General features: G+C 42.3%; 1 protein-coding gene across 3 annotated transcripts in view; it reads left to right on the top strand.

Annotated features, from left to right (window-relative positions):
- The first annotated feature begins 1,180 nt into the window (after positions 1-1,180).
- The window catches only part of ATXN7L1 (ataxin 7 like 1), a 114,350-nt gene continuing 96,977 nt past the window's right edge, over positions 1,181-18,553 (top strand). For all 3 annotated transcript variants that reach the window (XM_061366276.1, XM_061366277.1, XM_061366278.1), the window contains exons 1-2: positions 1,181-1,483; positions 2,002-2,070. In XM_061366276.1, coding sequence (XP_061222260.1) covers positions 1,369-1,483; positions 2,002-2,070 — 184 coding nt within the window. In that variant the 5' untranslated portion in view covers positions 1,181-1,368. The remainder of the gene's footprint in view (positions 1,484-2,001; positions 2,071-18,553) is intronic.

The following is an 18,553-nucleotide window of genomic DNA, read 5'->3' on the forward strand; positions in this document are numbered from 1 at the left end:
ATGAAACAGAAATTTACTTAAATCCATGGTAGACCGTAGTGCCATGTACCTTTCTGCAGGCAACACTGCTACTTCAGCAGTGCTGACTTCAGCAGCGCCTGTCCTGCCCCTCTGGACACCACTCCAACCCTGGAGTTGGTCTTATATGCTATTTTCTCAAGTTTAGATTGATTTCATGCTTTGCTTCAGTGCTGTCTGGTATGAACCAGCAAAAAGTGGTGACAGAGGGTCTTAATGGAGTGGCTGGGAAGAGGCATAGGACAGGGAAGGGACAGTGAAAAACCCACGCCTACAATCACAGAACCATGAGCTTCAGTCATTAATTCTTCTGCTGGGGCTTCACAGCTGTAAGAAAGATGCTGTGGGCAGAGTCTGTGAGGCTGCTTAAATGAAACCAAGTCCTTCACCACTGATTTGGCTGTGGTATGTTTAATAGGCGTGAGCTGGAGCAATAGGTTTATGTCATAACTCCTTACCCAAATCAGGTATATTGAGGACAAAAATTTTCACAGTAGTGTTTTCTACCCTTACCTAAATGAAGAAAAAATTAACCAAAAATTACACAGTCCTAACATTAAATGAATGTAAATCCTGTGGGTTACACACAGCGAGATGAAAACCTCAGTATTATCTGAGAGGAGTGGGACCTGCGAGTTAGCCTAAGACACCAAAACAACGAAAAGCCCATTTGCAAACAGACGAAGCCTGTTCAAACGCAAATCAGGTAGTATCTGGACAACAAAATGGCTGTGGCTGTGGTTATAGGTGATCCACAGGAGGGCAGCTGGAAGAAGTCGGGGAGACCGGGAGCCCCGACACCGCCACCCGGGGCTGCGCTGGGCCGCGGGGGTCGTGCCGCAACTACCGACAGCGCGACCCAGGGACTTACTGCGGGGCGCTGCGAGACACGGGGCGCGTAACCCCGGGAGCCAGCGGCTGCCTTCCCGGCAAGGCTCTTCGGCAGCCGGCCCCGCTCCGCTCCGCCGGAACGGGCCGGGCGGGGCGGGGCGGGGCCGGGCCGGGCGAAGCCGCGCAGGGCGGAGGAGCTGCACAGGGGCGCGGAGCGGCTGCGCTAGGCGCGGAGGCGACTCGCGTCCGGCGCCCCCCTCGGGGCGGGCGGCAGGCCCGGCTGCCGACGGCGTCGCGGGGCGCGGTGCGCAGGCGCGGGGGACGCGGGCATGCGCGCTGTGCGGCGGGGAGCCCGATCTGATAGGGAGCAGGGGCTGACACTACCCCCGTGTGGGCGGCGGAACGTCCCGAGGATGACGTGCGGCGTTCTCGAATCCCGTGTCTCGCTCGCTCGCTCGCCGCCGCCGCCGCCGAAGGAAACGGGAAAAGCAACAAGGAGGCAGGAGCAGGCGCGGCGCCATGGCGGCCCTGGAGCGGCCCGTGCCCAGTCCCGAGGCGTTCCTGGGCCAGCCCTGGGCCGCCTGGGTGCGGGAGGCCGCCCCCCCGCACGCGCACGGCGCCGCCCCCCCGCACAGTAAGGGCAGGGACCGGCCCGCGGCTCGGCACGCCGCTCCCCTCCCCCGGAGCGCACGCACGGCGGCGGGGCCAGGGGCCCGGCCGGGCCACCCCCCCCCGCTACTCCCCGGGGCCCGCGCCCCGCGGCGGGAGGTGCCGCCCCCCCGGGCGCTCAGCTGACGCGCCGAGCCCCCGGTGCCATGTGTGCGGGAGGCGCTGGCGCACGCCGAGCCGTGCCGTGCCGTGCCGTTGCCCCGCGGCGCGGGATCTGCCGCTGGGCCGGCGCCGCGGTGGGGGAAGGGGGCGAGGGGGAGGATGCGCGGAGGGGCCGGAGGATGCTGCGGGGGGTGGGGGCTGGAGGGTGCTGCCTCGGGGGCCCGGCGGTTCCGCTCCCTGGCAGATGCTCCGACCATTGTGCTTTTGCTGTTGCAAATAGAAACACTGCTCACCTCCTCACCTCTCCTCCTTCCCCCCGCCAAACAATAAATGCACACCTCTGGGCCCTCGGCGCTTCCTGACTCTGCTTCTCTTCTGCAGGTGTAGATCTAGAAGAGACTGGAAAGGAGGGTGGAAAAAGCAGGGAGGTTATGAGGCTTAATAAAGAAGGTAAGTGGATAGTGATGGCACACCTCTCTACCTGTCTGTCTCTTGGTGGCTATGGATGACTGTGGTTTGGCCTTGACAGGGTAGTTTAATAGCATATGGGTATCTCTGCCGTGAAGAATGTTTCAGGGTTGGATACACGCAGATGACTGTCACCGTGTCAACTTCTTTTGAAGTATAGCAGGTGTATGCCTACAACTGAGAGATGTGGTAAAAGATAAGGCAATTTTAAGGCAAAAGACAATTACACCTCAGTGGCCATGTTGGATTTTTTTCCAAGGATGCTGCCCCTTGGCGCAATGTTTCTCTGTGGAGATAACCATATAAACCTGTGCATCAACTTTAAATGTTATATTGTTAGTGACTAGTGAAAAACATTTTCACTCGCAGAGAGAAACAGTTACCATCTTTGGGTTCATCCACTTTAGCTCAAGTCGCATTTTATTCTTTCATCCTCACGGCTGAGTGACTTACAGTCAACTGAGCAGCCAGCATCTAATATTATCTTATGTTAGGCTAAGCCTTATGCAAAACCAAATGCTGGTCATTTGGTTTTCTGGTCATAAGGTTTTCGGGTACTGTAAGTATGAACAGGCAAATTCCAAGCTAATGATATTTGCTAATACGTCATGCCTGACACAGTTCTGTCAGTTGAGAGAGGAGAGACTTGAATGGGGAGCGTGGGCAAATCAAATTTACACATTGTGTGACATGCGCCGTTAACATCATGCTGAGGTAAAACCTCATGCAACTAGTGAAATGGTTTGGGACATGTTTTCATTTAGCTTTCTGTTTCTGTTCCGTTAAGAAAGCAGTATACATATACAACCTTTCTGTCACGAGAAATACTTCTTGTGAAGTCAGTTTGTAGTGAATGATCCCATCATAGTAAAACTTAAGTATGACTTACTGGTGCTGAGAGAATCCTGCTATTACCTGTAATGTCATCTCGTATATTCTGAAATGATGCTACGTTTCTTGTTATGCTGTAGTTGTCATTACACATGCATTCAATTTTGAGCATCTTGGTAGCTAAAAGAGATCTTGTGTTTTCTAAACAAGCTCTTGAAAAAAGAGTGAATTAATAATATAGAGTTGTGTGATAAACTATTAAATTATGTGGAGTACACATTAAATAAAATTATTTAAAATACCATAAAACCTCCCTTTTCAAAGACCTTTATAGAGATGCTAAGCTTGGTTATATTCCTGTCTTGATTTTTACATGCCTGAACGTAATCTATTTTGCCGACCCAAAAGCAAGTTACAGGCAGATTGGATTTTCATGTAATATATTATGGCTAAAAAGTTCCAGGCTTGTTTGTACATCTATCAGTAATTTTGAGCGTATGTTTGATTCAAAATCAAACAAAAATCTCCCTACTTGAGCTTGGCCTTTATAAGTACCTTAATTTTTTGAGATAAAATGTTTTCTGCCTGTAAGTCATTGAACGCAAATTGTTACTATAATCTTACTGGAGACATAAAGATTGAAACGCGTCCCTACTCCTTAGTCATACGTAATATGCAAATTGTTTCCTAGAACGATTCAGTATAGATTATCAGCTCTACTCTGTCATTGTTTGGTTTTGGGGAGGTTATAGACTTCATCAAAGGAGCTCTATTTAAACTCAGTATCCAGAAAAATTATTTCCAACCTAAGTGTAATGTCATTGCTGACATTGTGATAGTGACAGGTGTGAAGCACTTTCTAGCTTTCATAGTATTTGGACTGTTAGACTGTTTAGAGAAACAAAACTGTTATATTTAGAAAATAAAAAGCTTTAGGAATTTTATTGCTTCCAAGTAGTAACTTGTTTTGGATCACTTAGAAAGAACTTTCAAGAAGTTTGAAGAAATTAGTATGTGTTGAAATATTTCTACTGTATTCACTTCAGCAGTGTGTTAATACAGGTGTTTTCACCACACCCATCCGTGTCTCTGAATGCCCGCTGTAAATCTTCCTGGAGACTCACTCTCCTTACTAGTAAAGGTGGGAAGAATTTCCAGGGTTAGATTGGTCTGCAGAAAACATAGCGTGTGTGCTTGCAGAAATTCTGGGGCACTTGTTCTGATCTTGCACACATCTGTTTTGTGACATAATGACTTCTTTTGTCTGCTTTGTTCATAGACAAGGATTGTGGTCATGGTAGGTCTTAACACCAAACCCAATTAATTTTTCTTTGCATTCTTATCTATTTGAGTAGGTCTTCATATGGCATTTGTGGTGCCAGGAGATTGTAAGAGGTGTCTTACAAAAATCAGACTTTATTTGTGTAAGGGGGAGATGACAGAAGAACAGGACTTCAGATATCAAAAATTACTGTCCTGTTTGAGAAGGATAGTGTAAAATCTGATCTCGCTGCTTTTACTTCTTCTAATGTTTGTCTGCATTTTGTCAACTTCAGTTGATATGACCAGATTCATGTGGCCATGCCCTTGTAAGCAGTTAAGCAGGGAGCCTTTTTAGACTAATGAAACTGTGTGTAGAGAACATAGTGGGGGAAAGGGTAGGAAAACTGTGGTACCCTCCAGAGTGTGACAAGGTGTTTCAGTTCAGATTCATAGGGAAAAAATCTGTCGAATGTCAAAAAATGCTTCAAGCTAGCTTCATCCCCCTGTCACTGCCTCCTTTCTGGTTGTGTACTGTAGGTGTTTAGAGTGGTGGGCTGCTCTTTCTCCCTCTTACCCAGATGGGGGCCTGGGAGGCGGCATTGCCAGTGCTGGTGGGGAGGAACCCTGTGAAATCTTTGCCTGACAAGGGGGTTGATACTTAGCGCATCCCTGGGCAGAAGCGTGGCAGTCTGGCAGTGCTCATCCTTTCTATAATGCAAAGGATGTACTGAGGCCATGTGCCCCCTGTGCCCCCTCCTTTGGGCAGAAGTAAGAACACAGAAATACTGCTCACTGCTTTCCTTTATTCTGCAGTGTATATGTAGGCAGCACAGTGGAGAGAAATTTCCTGAACATTTGTTCAGTTTTGTAGATGGAATTGCTTTTTGCATGCTAATACTTGGTTTATGTATCCTTTAGCAAATGCAGTATGGCCATGGTGGACTTTTATTGCCTTGTAGGTTTGTGGAGAGGGGATTACCAAGTTGTAAGTGTTCACAGAAAATGAAAAAAAATTATGCAGAAATGTTTGTGCTAGGGGAAAAAAACCCCAAAACTCAACACGCTTATCTGCTTATCTAATCAGGAAACAGAAACAGCATTGTGTAACTTATCTGACAAATCACTACCAACCAACTGGCTTAGCTAAAAGAGGGGTTATCAGAATTGGAGCAGCATTTGGGGTTTAGATTGAATTTTGAAAGTTGAATGGTGTGTCTGAATAATGAAGATTTTCTTCTAGATAGCAGGCATAGTTAAAGGAGTCTATATGTATTTGACAATTTGTGTCCTGTAAAAAGTCCCAGTAATTGTATGTCTAAGAGATACAGTGATCTTTTATTATCAGTCATAACCTGTAACTGAGTTTAGATTAATTTTGGAGGCATATGTTTTGCTCTATACAATATTCAGGAAAATAATAGAAGAATGTTATTTTTTGGTTTTCCATACAGAACCTATTAGTAATCACTTTAGTAAATGTGCAAGCATTAAGTATCGTGTTTCTAGGTATGCATGGGCTGTAAAGGAGCAAATGATATCCTGTGTGTCTTCGTGGACTACAGCAGGGTTAAACACAACATAGGGTTTAGATCTGTATCTGGGTACTTGGTGTCATAATCAACTTCAGTTTCTCAGTTCAGTGGGTTTGTGTTATTGAGGTTTCAATCTGATGGTGTATGTGTTTTGTCTTAGATAATCTATTCTGTTTTTCTAATATTATGTTAAAATTAGAGATTTTCTATCAGTGCAGCCCTAGACTTGACCATTTTACTTGATGATTACACAAGCAAACTGGATAGTTGTTTACAATATGTTTTTCCTATTTTGACTTCCCATGTAACTATCTGATGGAAAGCTTTTTGGTAAATCCATTGGCACCGTCAGAACAAAATTAAAGGGATACTGATTAGTTTTGCTTTCAGAATTATTTTTTTTATTCATCAGAAGAATAACTTGATTTTATCATTTTTCATGGAAAAATAAGAAGCTAAGGAGATTGGGTGATGGTAGGGAGCACTTTATAGGGGGAAAAAAAGGATGTAGCTTGTAACATTTTACTTATGAAAAGCCAGAGGAAGAGAACGAAGATTATTTATGAGGAGATTGTAAAAGAAGAGAAGGCAAAACCAGCTGGTTAATGTAAGCATAGGAATTGAAGCTGGTCTTTTTTTTTTATTCTTATGTATTTTGTTGTTTACTAGTGGTTTGCTGATGGTGCTGTTTGTCTCCTTTCAAAACATACCAAAAATTTAAGGATAAAGCACTCTTTGTTTTTATTTAGCTGCCTTCATCTCCACCTTTTTGTGGTGGTAGGGAATGTTGGAAAAGGCTGAGAGGGAAAGAAAATTATAATGAAGTTTTGAGCACATACACCAGAAGAAAGAAGTGAGGTTTTTGAATGTAGACCACGTTGATTGGTGATTCGGGGTTGGTTTTGACTTTGGTTTTTCAGTGGGCAAAAGAGGGAGGTGAATGTTGTGTATACTTTTCTTTCTTTTCCCTGTAAGCTAATAAGGTCTTAAACAGATGTAATATTTAGGTGGAGCTTGGTTAGTGAAAGAACTGAGAATTAGCAGCATACAAAACTGTGGTTATTAGCAAGTGAAACTTTTTCTTACCATTCTTATCTTTATGCTGGGAATAAGAATAGTGAGCAAAGGCCCCCACTGGGTTTTTCTTTAGGATGAGAAATGACAGTGGGACTGGATTCTGGTGTTCAAATACCAGATTCCGGTGTTCAAATTAGTTCAGTATATATCTGACTCCATAGTTTGTTGTTGTTTTTTTTTTTTCCCATGGACAGCTTCTGCAGGGGGGTGGCGTGGCTCCTGGTTGTGGCTGTCACCTCATTTAATGTGTCTCAAGGAATGGTAACAGAGGAAGAATGAAACATTATGTATGATAGTGCCCAGAAATTTAGTCAGAATTGTAGTTTATCCTCATAGTTACACAGTTATTTTCTGAAACCTGTCCTTTAGTTCATCAGCCCACACACTGGATAAAAAGAGTAGAGTCATTGTAAGGCTCTCTGATCAGACATTCTGTGTTTTAAGTCAGGATTTTGGTAGTTTCAAATATATATCTGGACCTGTTCTAGAAATTATTTCTTTAAAGATTCTGGGTTTGTTAGATGGCACATATCTTGCTGGAGTTTGGTAACATTTCTCCTAGTATTTGTGCAGCAGTTATTCTGGAGAGGTTAGATCTCCTATAGTTTAAAGGTAGCTTGTTTGATCACTGGTGGGGAAACGACGTGATTTTCTGTCAACTGACAGCACTGTCACTAAGGATCTGTCTCTGACATTGCTTCTACTTGTTGCAATTTATAACTGGACTTGAGAAAGAAGGAAGTGACATGTTTACTAGAGTGTACCCTGTTGTCACCACAGAAAGTGAAGTAACTTTTTTTATCTGTTTTTGATTGAGATATAAAAACGTGTGTGTTCTTGTTGATTTGCCTCCATACATGGTTAATAGTTTATAGACTAAATACAGTTTTCCACATTTCAAAGAAGACTGCACAAGTGTTGAATCATTTTCACTGTGAAACAGAGTAATTTCCTTGAAATAGGCATTTTGTTCTAGTTAATAAAAATTAGGACATTGTCAGGTTTTGTGTTATCTTTGGGGCGAATTTTTTTAGCCATTTAACCAAGGCTGATGTGTATGAGATGGAATCAGTGGAAAGTCCTATAGAAAACATGTTTCAAATCACATTTTGTTTAAGTTGTGGATCACAGGAGTCCTGTAGGCAGAAAGTGTAAGTTTCTGGTAGTGCCAGTGAAAGTTTAGATTTATTACCCTTCATGTATTACTAAAAAGGTTCACCTTCAGTAAAAATAGTATGCAGATGTGAGTATTTCTTAAAGAGTTAACTCGTCATAAAGTCACCTGAGTGGCGTGACCATGCGTTATTAAGAGTAATTTCGGAATGACTAGCAAGAAAGATTTTCAATAACTAGGAACTTGGTGCAGAAGTTCTTCCGCTTGTCCTTGAAAAAGCTGATTCAGGAGTTAGTGGTGTTAGTGGTGCAGGATTCCCGGTGAAGCTGGTGTCTTTAGGTTATTTGTATGCCAAAAAACCTGTGGTGAATGCTGTTGTGATGAAGTCAGGATGTTTGACATAGGTCTCTTAGCAGTTCTATAGCAAGATGGTTCTCTTGCTGGATGAGAAAGATAGTTGCTATGTGGGTAAAATGATCCATTTTCTTATTGTAGTGCTGTGCAGCTCTCTTAGCTGACTCAAATTGGAGATGCAATACAGCACGTTACTTAAGACTGATGTGAGGCAGAGGAAAACAGACCACTGCATGCATGATTTCTCCTTTTTGTGTCCCTTTATATGGTTGAATGTCGATAATTTTAAGGGAGTAGTTTCGTCATGAATTGTATGGTTTATTAAAAGGTGTGCTTTAAAGCCACTGATGGCGCTAGAGAAGTGGGCTTTCTGACTGCTTTTGGTCTTGTACTCAGTAGATACAGAGATGTCTTCCTTACTTTGGAAATGTTGTGTTTGTTATTCAGCAAATTTCCTTTCATATTTTACTAAGTTATATTAATAATAGAGCCCTTAAGCCCAACACATCTTCCTATTTATCTGTATTCTTGACAGCAATTATAATTTAGAATTGTTTGGTCTTCCTGTTTTTTGGTTTCTGTGTGCATGTATTTATAAAATGTGTGGTGTTTGGCAAAAAAAGAAGTGGAGTTTTCCCAGGTCAGCAAGAGCATCAGCCAGGAGCAGTAGAGAAGTTGAAGACAAATGCTGTAGGTTCTGCACAGCTGCTGGTACCAGTGTACATCTAGTGCAGTTTCGCTAATCACCAGGCCCCTCCTGAATCATCTGTAAAACGGAAGCAGTTTTGTTATGACAGTGTGGTATGCAGTACACAGGGGGTTTGGACTTCCTTTTGCTTCCCTTTCTGTTCCCTTGGAGCAGGTGTTCAGCAGAAGAGGCAGAAGGGTGGCTGATGAAGTAACATCAAAACATAAGAATGACTGGCAAAGGGCATGAGCTATGAGGTTTCATTGTGTTCTTAATTTTTTTTTTTGTTTTTATTCTAATATAGACTGTTCGATATTTTCTGACCAGTCATTCTTTCCCATTTCTGCTGTAGGGGGCTAAACATAGGGGGGCAGGCAGAAGACTGTGAATTTGTAGTTATATTTGGATTGAACACTGCTAACATCATACACATAATAATTGTTGACAGGTTTGTTGGACCAAAAGTGTCTTCTCTGTCAAGACAAAACAGGATGGGATTGGACTTCTCCAGTGTCAGAATAAGGCGACTTCAGCTTGTCATTGTTCTGAGCTGATATGGTCAGAATGGAAGCAGAGGTTTGCAGAAATGTAAATCATCACGTGCATTCATCTTTGAATCTCTGACAGGTATTCTGTCCTCAGGTGGCCTTTAGGCTGGCCACTTGAGATTGTCCAGATTAAATAGATTATCAGGTGGTAGTTGGCATATACAGTTATTTTTTTAAGCTGCTCTTAGTCATGTCTCATTGAGACAGGACGCTTCTGATGATTTAAATCTGAAAAGTTTGTTGGACCTGTGCCACCACAACAGCCACTGAGAGAGCCGAAGCCTTGTTTGTTTGGGGCTGATAATGGAGACAGTCAGAGGACAATGATCCGGATGAATATAAGTAATTCATCTGTTACTGCCGTGATTAGGGAGGCAGTGTTATTATTTGCATGATCTGAATGCCTAGCAGCCCCATCAGAGACTAGATGCTACTGTGTGCAGGAAGGGTGTGTGCATGTGTGTTGTGAAATCGTTGTGCTGCAGAGCTAACTTTTTAACATATGACAGAGCAGGAGTTTTAGTATTGACAAACAAAAGCACTTAGTTGCTCAACACGATAGGTGGTAGACTTTAGCCTAAACTAAAGTGGCTTTGTTAGAACTGGCGAGGAAAGCTTTAAGGTGGTGTTCAAAAGGCAGTGAAGTAGTTTTGCAAGAGAAAGGAAGATATCCTTACTGAAGTGTAGAAGCTGGCCTGAGTGAAAATACAGATTGGTTGTTAAAAGCTTAGTAAATGGATACTGACATTGTGAGCCAACTAGAAATGTGAGCAAATGGTGTGATAGCAAGTAGGACGTGGACAGCGTATGCTAGGTATGCCAGAAAAGCCTGGAAAGCAAAGACGAGTCATTCCTAGGGTTTAAAGCTGGAATGGAGGATTGTTGGTTGCAGAGAGAATAATGGTAGATCGGTATGACGATATAGAAGAAAGAACTTTTGAAACAGCATAAACAAGCAGGAGAAGGTTTGTCAGGGAAAAAAAGAAGATAATTTTAATATCTAATGTGAGGTGAAGGCCCAGGAAACCCTTTAGCCCTGAGAATGTTTAGAGAAAACATTGTCCTAAGAATGCAAGACAGAAGAATGATTTAGGTATAGATGTAGCCTGAATGAATGGATCAAGAAAGAAGTCATTGTCAAAGATGACATAGTATTTCATATCTGAATGATGCGCAGGATGATAATGCTGTCCGCAGTTATCCAGAGAGGGGGTGGAGAAGAGAGGGTGGGAAGGGTGAGATGTAAGTTCTGTACTAGCTGTATTGAGCTGAATCTGACAGCTACTCAGTGACAAGAGGTGTCAGAAAGATAGACTGAGATTTTTTTGTTTAGACATAAATCTACTGTATTTGAGACCTGTCTCCTTAGGAGCAGTTTCACAGAATCATAGAATGGTTAGGGTTGGAAAGGACCTTAAGATCATCAAGTTCCAACCCCCCTGCCATGGGCAGGGACACCTCACACTAAACCATGCCACTTGAGGCTTCATCCAGCCTGGCCTTGAACACTGCCAGGGATGGAGCATTCACAACCTCCTTGGGCAACCCCTTCCAGTGCCTCACCACCCTAACAGGAAAGAATTTCCTCCTTATATCCAATCTAAACTTCCCCTATTTAAGTTTTAACTCATTACCCCTTGTCCTGTCACTACAGTCCCTAATGAAGAGTCCATCCCCAGCATCCCTTTATGCCCCTTCAGATACTGGAAGGCTGCTGTGAGGTCTTCACGCAGCCTTCTCTTCTCCAGGCTGAACAGCCCCAACTTTCTCAGCCGATCTTCATATGGGAGGTGCTCCAGTCCCCTGGTCATTCTAGTGGCCCTCCTCTGGACTTGTTCCAACAGATCCATGTCCTTTTTATGTTGAGGACACCAGAACTGCACACAATACTCCAAGTGAGTTCTCACAGGAACAGAATAAAGGGGCAGGATCACCTCCTTCGACCTGCTGGTCACGCTCCTTTTGATGCAGCCCAGGATACGGTTGGCTTTCTGGGCTGCAAGCGCACACTGCTGACTCATGTTCATTTTCTCATTGACCAGCACCCCCAAGTCCTTCTCCGCAGGGCTGCTCTGAATCTCTTCTCTGCCCAGCCTGTACCTGTGCCTGGGATTGCTCTGACCCAGGTGTAGGACCTTGCACTTGGCATGGTTGATTTTTTATGAATTTCCCAATCATAAGGGAAGGTGCAAAAGATGTAGCTTAATGGAGCTACTAGAAGACAAAGGAGAAAGAAGGAACCTCCCAGGAACCTGTGAAGTGTTTGGTCCAGGGAGGAAGGGAAGCAGGAGAGGGTAGAGTAAGAAAAGTAAGAAAAGGAGAATGAATGCTTTAAAAGGAGAAATGCATTTAATTTTTATGAGGAACTTACAAGGGTTATGGGTGATGGAAAACTTTGACTTACTTAGTCAAACAAAGATAGAGCAATAGTAAAAGCTTTTAGACATTTTAGTGAAGTAGTTGCAGTGTAGTGCAAGGGACAGCTGAAGGGAATTCAGGCTGAACTTAGAGACAAGTTAAATGTGTAATTTGTTATTAAACAGTTCATAATGAGCTTAGAGATGAAGAATAGAAAGAGATGTAGTGGAGTTAGAGAAGCAAGAGATAAGAAGTAGATTTCCAAATATAGGAAAGACTTCCTGTCCTGCTGTTCCATCAGAGCATGAGGAGAAAGGAGATGTGAAGTATGGGGTGATGTGAGTGAGCCAAGTGGAGAGTGGGACAGTTTTGTATCTATGGTATTGAGGGAGAAGGGAGAGCTGTAAGGAAGAGAAAGAGAGTGGGAAGGAAGAATGTGGAATGATTATTATGTTTTCTGGCTTTCTCTTGGAATAAATATTTGCATTCTAGTGTAGAGAAAGAAATGAATACAACAGAAGAGGCTTGAGGAGTGAGTCAAAAGTAGGAGGAAAAAAGGCTGAAATTGCAGGTGTGGGTTCAGCTCAACTGGAGGAATGGCACAGCTTAGTAAGCAGTAGGAGAGAGAGAGAAAACGTGCAGTAACCTCATTTCCAGTCTGTTTTCCTTTTCCACTGCAAATTCTAGGACAGGCAAAAATAAAGTGAAGGAAATAGATGTTTAATATGAACATGGATTTAGGACTGATGGAGTTGGACCTAGCTGGGGGAAGGAAATGAGCAAACCATTAAAGGTGGAAACAAAAAGGAAAAAAGTACTGTGTCAGTGTGAAAAAGGGTGGAGTCCAGAGTACCAGAAATAATGGGGTGGGAATAATGAGCACTACCAAGAGAGTAAATTGGTGCTATTAATTATATGCCAGGTCAGCCTTTGAGTCAGGTTCTCAGATGGAAGGTTCTTTTGGAGATGACTAGAGAGAAGACTGCTAGCATTTTGTGCTCTCTGTATTTTGGAGAAATCCAGAGAATATTGCCTTTTCTCCAAGGAGAGTGAAGAGTGTGTAGATCATGGCTGTGGCAGCAGAATGCTTCTATGCTTGGGTGACTGTTCATATCTATTACACCATGTGATGGGCATGAAAGTGGTTTGCTTGCTGGTTTCTAGCTCAGTAGTTTTGTTCCTTGCAATGCATCATAAGTAGGTAATGCATCTATGTGATCTTTCGTGTGCTGATACTGACTTGCGCTTCCTGCTTCCAGAGCTGAGACAAGGCCAGAGGATTCCATTATCACAGACTGGGTCCCAGCTAATGACATATTGCACGAGGTGTACCATCAGAGCTTGGGCACGGTGCTACAGTACCCATGGTTGTGTGGCTTTTGCTTGTTTTGCAGGGCAATTGTGGTCTATGTGCTACAGGCAGTCATGTGTTATGATACAGCGTTTTTGTGGGGTTTTCTTGAGAAGGCAAAGCAATGATTTTTGAGGTGTTAAGTGGAATGGCTGTCATTTGTGATGCAGGCTTCTCAGTGTTTAAGAAGCTAATCTCAGGTTTTCACATGTCTTTAGTAGATCTAAACAACTGTGTAAGGAAAGAGATGGGAAGAGGAGAATGCTGTGTGGAAGAGGTTTTTGCTAACAGAGGATTGAGCTGATCCTTTGACATGAAGGTTTTATCCGTTACTGTCCCTTCTTTTCCCGGGCAACTTTCTGCCTGTCCTTATAAACACTCATCCCAACAGCTTATACACAATGTCTCCCAGTCACTGAGAAGAAAAAAAAGGCTTAAGATTTTTCTTTTCAGGGTCTCTTGGTTTTTTTTTGTGCAGTATCATGAATTTTTGTTCTAATCCGTATTCATGCTTTTGTTTTATTTTTTGCTTTTTAGAAGACTTGGAGAACCTTGGGCAAGTGTACTAGGAAACTGAATGTGTGGCAATGGAAAGATATAAGGAGAAATGGGAGAAAAAATATTTCAGCTCCTGAAATTATGGTGAGCTGTGTGTATAGTGCTTTTAATAGAGTCTTTGTACATTCTGTGCTTGGTGTAAGTTTTCTGCAGCTACTCTCCTAATTTGCAGCACACTAGGTGTGAATGTCACCAAGCCTTTTAGGTATGTAGATTTTGAAAGAGGTAATGCAGCTTTATAGATTTTTGGGTTACTTGTTAATCAGAAAATACTATTCTTGACTGCATCACTGAGGGAGGGAATGCTACAAGTTTTATTTTGTGGCATTTATTATTGTTTTCAGCTTTTCAAGATACCTGTCACTATTTCTATTTATTTTCCAAGCTCTTTGGCAAATCAAAGCTATTGTAAACCTTTATTGCTTTCCTGGAAGGTAAGAGTTTATCCTGAATGTGAGGGTTTGTGTTTTGTTTTGTTATTAAGTGTATATTTGGAAAAGTTCTAGAGATGTGTAACATATATCTTCAAATGATTTAACATGTATAAAAGTGCCACCATTAAAAAACTACTAAGATACGGTCTATATTTCAGAGAGCTTACAATGCACTTCAGACAAAGCCATCATAGTATGCTGTGAAGGCAAAAATCAGTCTATGAATGTTGAAAAATTTCATGCAGGCATCTATTTAAAGGAGGAATTTAAAGGAGGTAGAGAATAATTAGTGGAGGAAGGAGGCATCAAAGCTGATAGTGTAGAGCACAGCGAAGTAGTGTACAGAACAGATTTCTAGTGAGAGCAGTTTATTTGTGAAAATAAACTCTCCCTGTTTTGTTAATATTATCTTGCTGTCTCGGAGCTGGAAAGTAATCGTAATTGCCAGACTGCAAAAATAACATAAATATTGCAAGATAAATCTTAATCTGCCTTAACTCTGTTCCCTAAACATGCCCTCTGTTTTCCAAATACTTTGACATTCCCTTTTTTTATTAGGCTTCAACCTTATCCATTCTCTTGAATGTTGCCCTAGTTTTAATACTAGGCGAAAGCGAGGAGAAACTAACACATTGTGTGTGCAACAACATTTGTCGTTCTTTCATACTCCTGTTCTGTATGGGTTATTTTATGCCCATTTGTTTATATATTACAGAATAAGAGTATAAATGAATTTGCAACATTCTAAGCAGGTCTGACTCTTTGTTACGGACTTTCAGCTTCAGAGTGAGTCTGTTGTGTCCAAATTCCTCTGAAGTTTTAATTTATTTCAGAGAATCCCTTGAATGTGGCCTTTTCATGGCAGATTTTTGTTGAAGCATATGCAAGCAAGAGTGCTATGAAAACAATACACAGAACAAGTGCTTTTAAAAGCTTGCTTATTTTAATACATTGAGGTGGTGCAAGAGACTTTCCCTGTGTTCACCCTGTGTTCATAATCATGTATTAAAGCTGCTTTGAGTAGTAATCAGGACAGTGTATATATCCAGAGGAAGGATTTGGAGGGGCGAAGGGGAAGAAATCCTAAGTATACACATGATGACTATTGATAATGTTTATAGCTCATAGAATCATAGAATAGTTAGGGTTGGAAAGGGCCTTAAGATCATCTAATTCCACCCCCCCTGCCATGGGCAGGGACACCTCACACTAAACCATGCCACTTGAGGCTTCATCCAGCCTGGCCTTGAATACCGCCAGGGATGGAGCATTCACAACCTTCCTGGGCAACCCCTTCCAGTGCCTCACCACCCTAATAGTAAAGAATTTATTCCTTATATCCAATCTAAACTTCCCCTGTTTAAGTTTTAACCCATTACCCCTTGTCTTGTCACTACAGTCCCTAATGAAGAGTCCCTCCCCAGCATCCCTAGAGGCCCCCTTCAGATACTGGAAGGCTGCTCTGAGGTCTCCACGCAGCCTTCTCTTCTCCAGGCTGAACAGCCCCAACTTTCTCAGCCTGTCTTCATACAGGAGGTGTTCCAGTCCCCTGATCATCCTCATGGCCCTCCTCTGGACTTGTTCCAACAGGTCCATGTCCTTTTTATGTTGAGGACACCAGAACTGTACACAATACTCCAAGTGAGGTCTCACGAGAGCAGAATAAAGGGGCAGGATCACCTCCTTCAACCTTCTGGTCACGCTCCTTTTGATGCAGCCCAGGATATGGGCTGATATCACCTTTCATTGGAAAAAGGCTCAAAGTATTCTACCAGCTATACGCAGAAATTGATTTCTTACTGAAAGGGGGCAGGGGCATCTTTGAATACAAATATGGCTACTGCTGAAAGCCTAATCCTACCTGCAATGGAATTAAATGAAAACATGCTAAAAGCTGTGTAGTGATAGGGTGTAATCCAGTCCTCACTGAAATATGTTACTGCATAATGATTCGGAAAGGAGCAATACCTGATTTCTAGATTACAAAGAGAATCCACCTTTCCCTGTCAGAGGTCATGGCAGACTTTACTGACTAATGCTGTTTGACAGTGTCCAAAAGATGGTGCTTCCATTGGCATCAAATTTTGCTTATTAACATTAAGTAGCAATCAGAGACTGCCATCTTTTGAAATACACTGTCAGGGTTAATCTGTCTGTCAAAGAACAGTTATCCAATCCAAGCTTATAAGAACAGGCCAGTACTTATTACAGCAAAAAGCATCAGTACTTCACTATATTTTAGCAAGTCACCACAAATACTAGTATGCTGCTTTTCTATCATTTTAAAATTGCTCAGAAGTAGAATTTGAAGTTGCTGCTCCAAAAACTACATTGCTTGCTCCTTTCCTGTGCAAACATCACTATCATTCACATTTTCCTGCACCCACTCTGCCAGAGGACCATCTACGCTTTACCAGATATGGTAGGATATGATCTTATAATCTCAATTTTGATAATTTTTTTGGTAGTCTGTTTTCGTTTTCTGTTTGTGGAAATGTTCGTCCTAGATACTTCAAGATTTTACTTGGCTTATTTTTTTCATCCTAGATAGGAAGGGAAACTAGTTGGTGATACAGTAGTAACTGAAGATTATAACTGGCAATTAATTTTCACTACATGGGTAGATTTATAACATTAGCAAATCCTCCATGACTAGCCTGCAGCTCTGCCTTTTGTCTGGTAGAACACTGCCTCTACCCTGAAGCAGTCTTCTGCTGTGCCCGCTGGATTTTGCTGAAAATCAAATCTGCTGTTGTCACCCAGTACTCCAGAGGTGACTGTTCAGGTGAGCATCAGAACACAGTAGTGCAAAACAGGCTGAGTGATGAGTTTATTGAATGAAATAATAGTTTAAAGAAGTAGCTCTAAATTGGGTGAGTATTACATGATTGTAACGTAATCTTTTTCTCTGCAGTTTTTCTCTTGTAAAATACAGGCACCGAATTCATACACTCCATTATACATAGAGATTGTGCAGTTAGGGTTTCAAAGAGACACGTGTTTTTCTTTATAACAAACGGAACTAAATTTGGTTACAGTCCATTCTGAATGTGTTGTGTTAGGAAGAACTTCTATCTAGAATATAAGTAGGGATGGAAGAATTACCTTAGAGTATTGTTTAAGTTATTACTCCCTGTGCAAAGCAGTCTTAAAGAAGGCTGAAAGTGCGTGATTGGGAGAGTAGGAGAGAGGGTAATACTAGTACTTTTCATGCATTTTTACTGAAATCCTGGTTCTGATGTGCGCATCGAATGTTGGAAAAACTGTAGGGAGTTCAGAAAGAAATCTACGTTAATTTGAGGACTGGATAATCAGCTTTAGAACGGAAGATTTAAGAAGCTCAATCTAGTTTATCAACAGACGGTAGAGGCTACCTGCTAAGTCTGTAAGTACTTAGACAGGGTGAAGGTATCTGACAGTTAGATTGTTCTCTGTTAGCTAGATTAAAGGGATTCGCATGGCTGAAAGCTGAAGCTAGATCTGTTCAGACTAGAAATAAGGTGCAGTTTTCTAATGATACAATTAAATAGGAACAGCTTATCAAGGGTTGTAGTAGACTCTCTGTTGCACAAAGTCCTTGCATAATGCCCTGGTGCTTTCCCAGGAAGCACCTGGTGCTTTAGCCAGTTGGAAAGCTTGGGTTTGAGCTGGAACGTGATGGAATTCTGTAGCCTATTTTAACATAAAAATTCATTATAGATCATAGGGAAGATTTTTCTTCTCAGTTCCTCTCCTCCCTAAAATTTCATACATTTTAAATGCTTCTTTTGTTTAAAAAAGTTTATGCGAAAGATGAGGTCATCAAAGCAAAAGGCAGCTTCCTAGCAGGATGGGTAAGAAAGTACCATCCTTTAATAGCAGATGAAAGAGGAAGTAACGCTTCCCATTCACCCATTATATTTTCCTGGTAATCAAACCCACAGATATCCCTCCAGTCATTAATTTTAAGCATAACTTAATAATTTACCAATATAATTGTTAGCCTTCTCAGATGCATTGCAGGTAACTTGTGCCTTCTCACTCGTAAGTTCATGCAGCAGACATCTGGGCCAAATGCCCCCTTCAGCTTTACTTTGAAAAAGCAAAGCAAAGCAACCTTTGTTGACATGTTTTTCCTTGTGCTGCCTCCTTGTCCATAGATCTGTAAGAAAGTAGCAGGTCAATCTTTGTGGAAAGGTAAGAGGCTCTGTAATTTCTGATGACCTGTGTGGGAACTCTCTTTGTCCTGGTTTTGCAAAAGGAATAGGATGCTGGGGAGGGACACTTCATTAGGGACTATAGTGATAGGACAAGGGATAACGGGTTTAAACTTAAACATGAGAGGTTTAGGTTAGATATAGGGAAGAAGTTCTTTACT

Source organism: Neopsephotus bourkii, unplaced genomic scaffold (assembly GCF_033783945.1).
Source record: "Neopsephotus bourkii isolate Nb327-2 ecotype Australia unplaced genomic scaffold, CSIRO-AGI_Nbou_v1 NB_1328, whole genome shotgun sequence".
Classification (NCBI taxonomy): Eukaryota; Metazoa; Chordata; class Aves; order Psittaciformes; family Psittacidae; genus Neopsephotus; species Neopsephotus bourkii.